Source organism: Lepidochelys kempii, chromosome 1 (assembly GCF_965140285.1).
Source record: "Lepidochelys kempii isolate rLepKem1 chromosome 1, rLepKem1.hap1, whole genome shotgun sequence".
NCBI lineage: Eukaryota > Metazoa > Chordata > Testudines > Cheloniidae > Lepidochelys > Lepidochelys kempii.
Genome location: NC_136380.1, coordinates 243,638,121 through 243,650,595, shown reverse-complemented (window position 1 = coordinate 243,650,595; position 12,475 = coordinate 243,638,121). Strand labels below are relative to the sequence as shown.

Below are 12,475 nucleotides of genomic sequence, written 5' to 3'. Positions count from 1 at the left end.
TGTCTTTCTGAGGTGGACCTCTGTCCAGTAGGAAAAGTACTGCAGCCTCCCTCACTTATTTCACACAGGCTACCAAATGACCTCTCCTATCTAGCAACAATAGTTGTCTTACTTGGGCTTCATCCACTTGTACCCTGAGCTCTGGCCCTCCCTCTTCCTCAGGATCTCTGGCTATTTCTAGTTCAGGGGTTCTCAAACTTTATTGCACCACGACCCCCTTATGACAACAAAAATTACTGCATGACCCCAGGAGTGGGGGGATCAAAGCCTGAGCCTGCCTGAGTCCCGCCGCCCCGGGCTGGGGGGCCAAAGCCCCACCACCCTGGGGGGGTGGGGGGATGCAAAGCCGAAGCCCAAGGGCTTCAGCCTCAGGCGGGGGGCCTGTAAACTGAGCCCTGCCACCCAGGGCTGAAGCCCTCAGCCCTGAGTGGTGGGACTCGGGCTACGGCTTCAGCCCCGGGTGGTAGGAGTTGGGCTTTGGCCCTGGACCCAGAAAATCTAATGCCAGCCCTGGCAACCCCTTTAAAAAGGGGTCGCGACCCACTTTGATGTCCTGACCCACAGTTTGAGAAACACTTCTCTAGTTTGTCCATTAGCAAGATGGCTTCCAATAAACCTAAAGGTTTGCTCATTTTGGAATCCTAACTCAGACTCCCCTTCTATCGCATGGATTATAAAATTACTCACGATCAAGTTTGCACACGTGTGAATGCCAAGTGGCTATTTCCTGGAGCATACAACCCAAAGCTAAGGCAGGCTTGCCTCTGCCTGACCTCCAGCTGACACATCTTAGCTTTGTCTTTGTGTGAGGCATAGGGGCTGTTGCAATTTAGCTTTCAATGCCAGTCAATTACAGGGCTTTCTGCTTTGAGACCAGGGGCGCTGGAACAATGTGTGTAATGGGGGGTGCTGAGAGCCATTGAACCAAACTGTAAACCCCAATATGATGGAAACCATTTCAAGCCGGGGGGGTGAGGCAGCACCTGTGCTTGAGACACCACTCCATTGCACACCTCAGGCATAAGGATGCAAGGGTAGGTCATCACACACACACATATACCTGGTTTCAGAGTAACAGCCGTGTTAGTCTGTATTCGCAAAAAGAAAAGGAGTACTTGTGGCACCTTAGAGACTAACCAATTTATTAGAGCATAAGCTTTCGTGAGCTACAGCTCACTTCATCAGATGCATATCGTGGAAACTGCAGCAGACTTTATATATACACAGAGAATATGAAACAATACCTCCTCCCACCCCACTGTCCTGCTGGTAATAGCTTATCTAAAGTGATCATCAGGTGGGCCATTTCCAGCACAAATCCAGGTTTTCTCACCCTCCACCCCCCCACACAAATTCACTCTCCTGTTGGTGATAGCCCATCCAAAGTGACAACTCTTTACACAATGTGCATGACAATCAAGTTGGGCCATTTCCTGCACAAATCCAGGTTTTCTCACATCCCCCCCACCCCCATACACACACAAATTCACTCTCCTGCTCTAATAAATTGGTTAGTCTCTAAGGTGCCACAAGTCCTCCTTTTCTTTTTACATATACCTGGGACACCCCTTCTAGCACTTCCCTGTTTCATTTCCAAGCAAAGCCTAGTCCCACCCTTAGCACTTTCCCACACTGATGAACTGTGGCCTTTTCACACTTGACCTGCCAAACAGCCTTCACCATTCTTTTCTCTTGGAACCTCCATGGGTAACTTGTGCCTTGCAGGGGGTTACGGTGAAAGCGCAGTGCACTGGACCCTTTCTGGTAGCATGCTGCGTGTACTGCAAGCTCACAGGAAAGAGGCGCAAGGAATCTGAACATGAAGCTCTATAGGCCCCTTCATGGGCTCCCAGGCATCTAGTAGGAAAGGAGGATGCTTTGTTTGGGCGGCAGTCTCTTATCCTCCTTATGGCCCAACCAGTAGTGGGCATCACACATACAAAACCATTACATGACCATTTTTTCTTGCCTGCACAGATTGGAAAATACATGTCACAACCATGATAAGGAACTATGATTGAGACTGGTTACGAACCAAGTGTAAAACACAAGGGCCTCTGATGTAGTTACAGCAGTGGGGGATGGGGGTAGGATTGCCGCTACATAGACAGCCAAAGAGTGGTACAATGTAGTGAAGCAAGGACATTTCACAACTGCTCAGGCCTGAGGCCCTAGGGACAAGACAACAGTCAGAGGAAGCGGTTACAACACAGCCAACCTGGTTACAGGGTTCCGTTTTGTACTTCAAGAGAGGCCTCTTAATTGCATCTCCGAAACAGGCTCAAGTCTTAGTTCAATTTTGCCAGTTTGAATCTCATTTTATCCTGCCTCAGGCACAGGCTAGGTCAAATCCTGAAGCCCTCACAAAATTTTTAATCTAGTGAAGCCAGGGGGAGTTTGACCCTGATAAAGGACTCTGAGGTCTGGCTTTGTAATTCTAGCCTCCCTCTGTTCCATTGTGTGATTGCTTTGTTCTCACAAATAAGATTCCAACCAAGCACAAGACCAGAGGTGGTGTGAATGTGGGGGTGAGACACAATGAGAGAGGAGAAAGGCACACCCATGCACACCCACACACTTCCCCAGTATTTCTCAATCAGAGAGGCGAACGTCCCTAGAGAGGGTTTAACCCCTTCCAGGGGAGGCATAACCTAAGCCCAGTCAGAGTGAAAAAGAAGGAACAGTTATTCCTTTTTTCATGTTGGACTTGGGTATTGGATACTGAACTCTAAATATTCAGGTTTCAGAGTAACAGCCGTGTTAGTCTATATTCGCAAAAAGAAAAGGAGTACTTGTGGCACCTTAGAGACTAACGAATTTATTTGAGCATGAGCTTTCGTGAGCCACAGCTCACTTCATCGGATGCATCCGATGAAGTGAGCTGTGGCTCACGAAAGCTCATGCTCAAATAAATTCGTTAGTCTCTAAGGTGCCACAAGTACTCCTTTTCTTTCTAAATATTCAAAAGATGATTCTTTGTTTGCAAAGTGGAGAGAGCCAAAAAGAAAGGAAAAGTAACAAGCTGCTCCGTTTCACAAAGTTCAAACGGATGATTTCTCACCTACCCCCCATTTCACTTTCTTTTTCCCCAATAAAGGCTGTTTGGCAACCACCTCCTCTCCTCCCCCCCTCCCCCCCCCCCCCCAATGTCACATTATGACTCATTCTTTTTCTAACCTAGGGGGAAGGCAGCTAAAGGTCCCAAATGCAAAATATCCAGTTCAAGTGCAGGTCCAAATTTTTTTTTGAAAAATAAGAAATACATTTCTGGTCGACCCAAAAGAAAAATATTTCAAACATGTTTAGTGAACCAAACCATCAAAAAAGAGTTTCATTTGGATTTTGATGCTTTTAAATGTTTAATTTTTTAAATATAATTGAGGGATGCTGTGAAACAAAAAGTCCTTCCAGAACAAAACACATTTTGTTTTGGAAATGCTGAAACAAACCATTTTGACATTTCCAGGTCCCCCCAACTGAAACAATTTACAAAAATCAACCTGAATTCACAAATTGTTTTGGTCAAACTGAATCTGCATTTTCTGTTGAAAAATATTGCACAAATAATTTCACGCAGCTTTTGTCCCCAAATGCCAGATTCTGATACAGAGTTCAACCCCACCACAGCCTGTGAGTGTTTGGATCCATAGTTCTGGGTCTGGCTCACCTCTAGCGCTTATGAAATTTGGGAAGTCCATCTCTCTTTATCCTGAACTATCTGAGCAAATTGGGTTCTCTCTGATAAGATAGCTTCACAAAGGTTCTACACCACCCAAAGCCATCCCTTTCCTTCCAGGACTCTAGCACTTGATAATCATTACCACATCCTGGTTCACTAACAAACACCAACAACAGGGGCAGGAAGGTGGCTCTGTGAACTGCTTTTCCCATTCCAGCAGTGAGCAGTCTTCACATTATCCCTAAGTACTTCCAGGGGCTGTGCAGGTAGCCCAAGGGAACAGTACGGTGAATGAAAGCAGAAACCATGCAGCTTGCAACCTAGATACATTCCAGATTAAAAATGAAAAACAAGAAAAATCCTCCCTTCTAATCCCCCTCAAAAATAAAACATTCCCAAGCACCAGGTGAAAAGAAGCAAATACCAAGTGAAAGCAGCTAACTGGCTAATCCTCTTCATGCCAGTGGCATGAGAAAGTGGTTTAGTGTTAGGGGGCTTATTCCTTCACCCACTTACTTCCCTGGTTCTTCTCGCATGAACAGAGCAACAATACCCGAAGTCCAAAGGTGCAAACAATTCAATGTTTATTGGGGTGAACTTCCAGCAAGCATGATTCCAGTTTCCTTCCTTAGTGTCCCCCTTCCCAGCTCTGACACCACAGAGCCTTACACCTGTGTCCCTGTTCCCATTCCTGCCCTTAGCCAAACATGATTCCAATTTCCTTACCCCCATTCCCTGTTCCCATTTCCCCCTTTAGCAAAACATGATTCCAATTTCCCCACCCCCATTCCCTGTTCCCATTTTCCCCACACACACCCACCCCTTATGGTTAACCTGTCCCCCTTATTTTCAGGCTTGACTTGTTTTTCACCTCCCTTTCCTGGAGGGCCGTAATCTGAGTCTTGTAGTAGCTTGTTTGCTGACCAGATGTATTCATTATTTGCAGCTCCTTTGTGCCCATCAGCTAGATAATTTGCATTTACACAGAGGCTTACTAGCTTGCTTCTGGATCCAAAGCTGTTGGCATCTCAGACACTGTCTTAAAAGGGAAACATTTTACTTCCACTAGAGTTCTGATTACTTTCCACTTTCATCTCCTGCTCCAAAACACACAGAGATCTGAAAAAGAAAGCACAACCTATTGTGGCCCCTTTTGGAGCCCTAATAGGATTTTAATAAAGTACCATGTTTTATTTGCATTTCTTTTACCCCTTCTCCAATATACACTGCACATGTCCTGGGAAAATGCAAATTCCTTCCATATAGTTTAACCTCCATAACATTAGCCATATTAATTTTACACAAGGTGTAACTGCCTCCCCCATGCCCAGAGAGTTTTCATGCACACCCACCAAAGCAACAATCTGATCCTCCAGAGACACCCCAAGGGTCAGTGTTCGCATCATTCCTCCCCTTTTCCTTTTCTTTTTCCCATGCACACGCACAAAATTCTCTTTTGCCTAACATCCCTTGCACTGTGATTACTCTTTTTTATACAACTGTACCTGATTACACTCCCATCTTGTACAACTAGACACAACCAGGGGGAGCCAAGTTAAGTTCCAATAGAAACCCCTTACATCCTTAAGTGATTTTGATTACGTTACCCAATAGTCAAATACTTTTGCTCAGATTCTTTCTCCGCCTGCTGCCTGCAGCAGTCCCTTATAGACCATTTCTGTGGGAAAAGGGCCCATTTCCCCTCAGAATAGCTGTAAAGGCTTCTGGGGACAGAAGCATAGTGGTGGTAGTAGCCACTTAACCTGACCCCTTTGGATAATTTAATTACCAAGCTTCCATCCAATGTGACTGCTCAGAGTTGCACATACAGTTACATTTATATAACTGGGTTTTATCATTAAACAAAAACTTCCTTCTTGACATCTCACATAAGTATCCAAAGTATCCTCCATTAAAACATCAGAAAAACAAAAGAGCATGGAAAGGCAGGTTGCACTTTGAAACTTTTTTTTTTTCCTTCTTTCTCTCCACTCCCCCAGGACCAGGTCCCAGCTCCAGTCTCTAAAGGTGGTCTGTTAACTCTAACAGCTTCCCATAATGCTGCCCTTACTTCAAACCTCTCACAAGCAGACTGAAATGCCTCCTTTCCCTGGGAGGCATTCAGTCCCCATGGTCAGGGACCTTTTTCCACTACTCGTATACCAAGGAGGGTGGGCTCCTCAGCCACCTCCCATCCCTCTGGGTCCCCTGACACTTCCTCCATTTCCTTTTTAATCTCATCCCAGGTTGACCCCTACACCTGGTATGTGGGGAAAATGGGAACAGGGAAATTGGAATCATGTTTTGCTAAAGGGGGAAATGGGAACAGGGAATGGGGGTAAGGAAATTGGAATCATGTTTGGCTAAGGGCAGGAATGGGAACAGGGCACAGGTGTAAGGCTCTGTGGTGTCAGAGCTGGGAAGGGGGACACTAAGGAAGGAAACTGGAATCATGCTTGCTGGAAGTTCACCCCAATAAACATTGAATTGTTTGCACCTTTGGACTTCGGGTATTGTTGCTCTCTGTTCATGCGAGAAGGACCAGGGAAGTAAGTGGATGAAGAAATAAGCCCCCTAACATTTAGTTAGACCCAGGAGACTTTTCCAAGTGAAATCCAGGAGATTTCAGTGCAAGGTCCCCATGCCACTCACTTTGCCAACTGAGACCTTCCGGAGACTCTGATCAGTAATAAATCACCAAACATAAACAGGGAGAGTAATTCCTGCTCCACACACTGGAGAAGTTCTCCACAGAAAACACAGAAATATCTCTGACCTCTAGCAGGACTTGCGGGGAGGGGAGACGGTTTCAATTTTTCTTTAAGAAAAAAGTCTAACGGCAAAGCCTAAAAACAACAATCTACCCACAAAGTGAATTTGCTGCACTGGGGAATTCCCCATAGAAAAGATGAATGGAAATACACCCCACAGGCTCACATATCCATTACTAATTATTACCTGCATAGCCCCAGGGTGCTTGGAAGGCAGGTCTCACACACACACAAAGATGCACACTCCATCTCCCACCTACATCACACTGTGTCAGTCACGTTCCTCATGTACATGAGCGTGCACACATCTCACATACACACCATCCCACTCAGGCAAGAAGATTTTGCAGGGAATGGAAGCAATGTTGGGGTTCTTCACAGACACCAAAGGAGTCTCTGAATACTACCTCAGCTCTTTTCCCCATAAAGCCAGTCTCACAGACACTGCTGTCTCTGCGCTTGTACTCACCCCGATGTCTCTCCTGGAGACGGTGTACCACTAATGTTAGCACCCATTGACTAGCGATACATACCCGAAGAGAGTCAGAGGATATGAGAGAAAAACTAGTCCTGAATCCCCTCAGTAATGCTGCGTGCCTGGCACCTCTGGAAAACTGGTGCCCTCGAGGTGCACAGGCATCTAGTTATTAAATGTTCACCTTCATGGTAGTCAGGCCCTTCACTTACAAGGATTTAATATCTACACATGTTACAGGATCCCATCCCTGCCACACACACAATGAGTACGACAGGCATCCCTGCAGGGCCAGACAGACATGCTGGGTAGCATCCAGGACATGTACTACACCAGTGGTTCTCTAGCAGGTTTCAGGGGGTCTGCCAAGCATGATCAGCATTAGACTTGCTTGGGCCCAGGGCAGAAAGCCAAAGCCCCGCTGCACAGGACTGCAGCCCAGGGCCCCAAGCCCTACCATCTGGAGCTGAAGCCTGAGCAATTTAGCTTTGTGGGGCCCCGGGCAATTGCCCTGCTTGCTACCCCCTAACACCGGCCCTAGTTTTACACGTAGAAAAACAGTTGTTGTGGCACGGGTACAGAGAACCCCTATACTATACCAGGAGTCCTTAACTCCTCGGGAACTTCCAGGAAATATGCAGATATGTCAGGCCTGTATGTGAAGAACTCCAGTCTGGTCACTGCTGGGAAATTGGCCTCTTGGGCATAGACAGCCAGGCCCCAGGCATTCCAGCAAATGGGTCCCTGGGGCACAGATGTGGACTCTGGAAACCTCTAGGAAACAAGCTTCCTAGCAGTGGACAAACACACTGAGCACTTGTGGGAAATTTGGTACAGACGGACACTCTGAAAAACTGCAAGATGTATGGTGCCAAGCGCATACGGCTGCCTCTGCCCTCCCCCAAGGAAATGCATTTCTTGGGCAAGTATAGATCATCTAGAAATCAGGCCCGCTGTGCACACAGGTGCATACCCCAGAGGTACAGACAAGTTCAGACCACCTCTTGGAAACAAAGCTCTCAAGTGCAGATAGGCACAGAGCAATTCAAAATGCAAGTGACCATGGAGCTTTAAGGCCAATGGAGAACAACAGAGGGACATCAGTGGCTAGATGGGGTAGCTGATGTAAGTGGTTAGAGCTAGGGCTGTACTTACCTCCACCATTCTTGTAACAGAGGTAGGGGAACCTCCAGACATTACCCAGGCCAATAATCTCCCCAGCCACGGATAGCACATATTCCAGCTTGTTGTTCCAATGGCCTCGTTCCAGTGTTTGATTCTCTTCTTCCTTCTGCTTTTCCATGCCTGGATGAGCAGGTATCGTCTCTCCATTGCTAACTGCCCCCGGGACTCTGTAATCCATCCCACCTTCAAAGAATTGGTACCATTTTTCAGCATTATGTTTACAATTCATTCAACTAGTCAGAAATTTATAAGAACATACTGGGTCAAACCAGTGGTCTATTTAACCAAGTATCCTGTCTTCTGACAGTGGCCAATGCCAGATGCTTCAGAGATAATGAACGGAACAGGGTAATCATCAAGTGATCCATCTCCCTTCATCCAAGGTCAGCTTCTGGCAGTCAGAGACTTGGGGACACCCAGAGCATGGGGTTGTGTCCCTGGGCATCTTGGCTAATAGTCATTGATGGACCTATCCTCCATGAACTTATCTAGTCCTTATTTGAACCCAGTTATATTTTTGGCCTTCACAGTATCCCCTGGCAATGAGTTCCACAGGTTAACTGTGTGTTGTATGGAGACGTACTTCCTTATGTTTGTTTTAAACCTGCTGCCTATTAATTTCATCAAGTGACCCCTATTTCTTGTGTTATGTGAAGGCTTAAATAAAACTTCATTATTCACCTGCTCAGTACCATTCTTAATTTTATAAGCCTCTTATCTTATCCCCCCCGCTTAGTTATCTCGCCAAAAATGAGCAGTCCTAGTCTTTTTAATCTCTCCTCATATGGAAACTGTTCCATACCCCTAATTATTTTTGTTGCCCTTCTCTGTGCCTTTTCCTATTCTAATATGTCTTTGAGATGGGGCAAACAGAATGCATGCAGTATTCATGGTGTGAGTGTACCATAGATTTATATAGTGACATTGTGATATTTTCTGTCTTATTGTCTATCCCTTTCTTAATGGTTCCTAATATTGTTATCTTTTCTGACTGCAGTTGCACATTGAACGGCTGTTTCACAATGACTCCAAGATCTCATCATTTTGTATGTATAGTTGGAATTATGTTTTCCAATGTGCACTTACCGACATTGAATTTCATCTGCCATATTGTTGGCCAGTCACCTAGTTTTGTGACTCTTCACAGTCAGCTTTAGACCTAACTATCTTAAGCAATTTTGTGTCTGCAAACTTTGCCACCTCATCATTTACCCCTTTTTCCTGATCATTTATGAATGTGTTGAACAGCACTGGTCCCAGTACAGATCCTTGGGGGACCCTGTTATTTCCCTCTCTTTCAGGATAGAGCAGCTGAGGGACACAGACAGACACATCCCACTAGTTACTCTTGTATCAATCCTTACAATTCCTGATAGGGAATGTTATGTTTTTTTCCATATACTAAATGCACCTACATACCTTCAATCTCATGGATTTATTCTGGGTTAAAGGGGTGCTACCTTCTTTATCATCATTTAAAACAGACTCATTTCAAAACACTCCATCCTTTTGAAAGCGCATCCTTTAAATAGTACACATATTACTAATATTATTAGCTATGTACATTAATCTAGCACCGAGGCCACACTGCCCCAGGAGTTGTACAAACATAGGAGACAAGCCTTAACCAATTTTTTTTAAATGTCTTGAAGATATTTTATAAGGGTTTTTCTACTCCCCTGTTGTAGTTTATAAGGGTTTTTTCAGGGAGGAAGAAACTGATTAACTCACAGGGAAGTCATGAAATTAACTATACTCAGTTACCTCACATGCACCAACCACCATCACATGCACAAAGTAAACAAACCAACAAATAGAGGAAAAAGTGTTTTCTTTTGACTGTCAGGTGAAGCGATCTTACCAGTGTTACTTGTAAGTAGAGGATAACAAGTTTTTCAGACAGAAATGGGATTTTTTCCACGCTGACCGTGTCCCTTTAGGAGAACAAGAATGATCAGTAAACTACGGCTTCGATGGGGGCACAGAGAGTTTCCTTTGCAACAGGCTGCAGCAGCTCTGCCTCTCAAAATAACTGCCTCTCTCCGCAGAGAGCAGAGTTCTCAGTGATTTAAAGGTGCAGTTTATGGGGGGAGGAAAAGGCATAGCAGTTATGAAATTATGTGTAACAAAGGAGCGGCAAGAGCTGTGAATTCCACCACAGCCAGTGCCCCAGCTCCATTCCCCTAAACCATTGCCCTACAATGTCTGCTAGGTGAGGCTAGGAACCAATAGCTGTGAGCAGCCCAAAGCCAATGCTTCTATGCTATTCCCTACAGTGACTCCTGCTAGCAGAGGCTGGGACTGCAGTAGCCTGCAGAGCTGGTGCTCATACACTATTTAATAAAGTGCTTCTGCTGGTAGGAAAGCTCACAGCTGCTTTAATCCTGTTTGCTCACTGTCCTGCAAAGGTCCCTAGAGAGTCTTTTACTAAAGACTGGGACTGAATTAAGTGCAAATTCCTACACAGCCAGTGTTTCCAGAATACTGCAGGGAAACATTGGATAGGGGGTGCAGATTGTACCATGATTTTGCTGCAGCAATTCATGGGATATTTGTGCATATTCATTCCCTACGAGGAGTACTAATGGCAGCAAAACTCAGCAGGATGCATCAGCAGAGGAGGAAGAGGATGGCTGCAGCTCCTACTTTGGTACTGTGCATAAGTAAGGATTGCTGAGAACTCTTTGAGCAATGGAAGCACATTCCTGCACACAGCATCTGCCATTGATCCCCCCTGTGCCCCACTGAGGCAGCTTGGCAAAGCCCCGTCTAGTTCTCCTGTACCGCCAGTTCTCGCAAAGAGCAGAAAAACACAATGTCAACAAATGGTGTTCCCCAAAAATAGCCAGAAGAGTGGGGGTTGTACCCCAGCATACTCCAGAAAGTGTGCTTGTGTACACACACACACACACACCCCGCAGTAACGAACACTCCCAAGCATCTGACAGCAATTCCTCAGAAGAAGAAGAAAAAAACTTTACACACTAGAAAATTATTAAACAGCCAACCACAAGGTAACTAAAGGAGTTGGGGGAAGGAAAGCAGAAGACAACAGTGAGCCATTTACCTTAAGGAAGGAGCTGTCAAGGGTCTGATTGGAGGGAAATGTGAAAGCTGTAGTGAAAGGTACTGGCTATTTAAAGTGTGGAAGAAAAATTCTGCAGTGGTGCAATTCTACACTTTGCCCAACCCACATTCCTTCCCCCACTCCCCCAGGGCTGGACAACAACCTACACATGACTGATTGCATGACCATTGCAAAAGGGGCTCTCTCCCCTGTCCATGAAAGTGTCTTACTTTTTCCTTGGGGGCAGGGGGAGGGGGGAGTGGCTGGCTCCATGTGTACCTCCACCTTGCTTTTGTCTGTCAGTCTCTCACCCTGTGTCTACTTCTATCTCAGTTTGTTTCTTCCCTTCTCTGTCTACTTCTCTTCCTCTTTCCCTCTGTTACTCATTCTGTCTCTCTCTTCCCCCAGTTCAAGGGACAATAAATGAAAAATTCACACATGCCTGTCAAGTCCATACCAGAGACAAGTTCAAGTTCCAGTCTACATCAGAAACAGGTAAGACCAGAATCTAACTCAGAGTGAATTTTCACTGCAGTCTCTATAACACAGATTTAAGCCTTCCCTTGGAATGCTAGTGAATGAGCACAACACATGGGCAAACCCCAGTGACCTCTCTGCATGGATTTACCTCTCGATGATGGGGGAAAGTGGGGGCAAATTTTTAGATCTCTATTATGGATTATTACACTGTAATTATTTCACAAACAGGATATTAAGATGGTAGGAGGAGGAGACAGGCCCCAATGGTGGGAGTACATTCCACTAATCTCTGCCCCACTCCTTTCTCAGGCCAGTGAGCTCTTACCTAGGTGTCTCTTCCAATAACAGAAGATGTGTGTCATTGGTGTTTCACAAGAGAGACAGCAAGGCATAGCTACAGAACTATTGAACTGCCACAGATCTCACTCTTAATGCGTGAGACATTAGGGAATATCCCAGTGAGAAATACAGTCTGACAATAAAGAGTGTAGTAAAGTATTTTGGACAATGATACAGTGGATTAAAAGGAGCAAAATTATAGGTTGCATCTACTACAGACCCACCCAGGACAAAAAGAGATCAATTATCTAAAATTTCTTGGAGTTTCTTGAAACCACTGTATATTGTACTCACAAGGGACTTAGCTACCAAGACGTGTATTGGATAATAAGCGTAGATATGCAAAGATGTTCAAGTTACAAAGACAACAACTTTATGATCTAGAAAGTAGAGCTCCAGACAGAAGAGAAGCCAGTTGGGAGGAACAATGGAGGACAATTGGGAAGTCCATAACCAGTCAAACTATTTTACTTGAGCCA

At 45.3% G+C, this 12,475-nt stretch overlaps 1 protein-coding gene across 5 annotated transcripts in view; it reads right to left on the bottom strand.

Moving 5' to 3' along the window:
* Window positions 1–12,084, bottom strand: part of LOC140901672 (sodium- and chloride-dependent GABA transporter 2) — a 58,905-nt gene extending 46,821 nt beyond the window's left edge. For 2 of the 5 annotated variants that reach the window (XM_073320920.2, XM_073320955.2), the window contains exon 1: window positions 8,081–8,477. In XM_073320920.2, the coding sequence (XP_073177021.1) occupies window positions 8,081–8,339 (259 nt within the window). In that variant the 5' untranslated portion in view covers window positions 8,340–8,477. Of the gene's footprint in view, window positions 1–8,080; window positions 8,480–9,971; window positions 11,037–11,177 lie in introns of those variants that run through there. The other 3 variants (XM_073320927.2, XM_073320936.2, XM_073320962.2) reach the window with 3 other exon arrangements.
* Window positions 12,085–12,475: the final 391 nt, after the last annotated feature.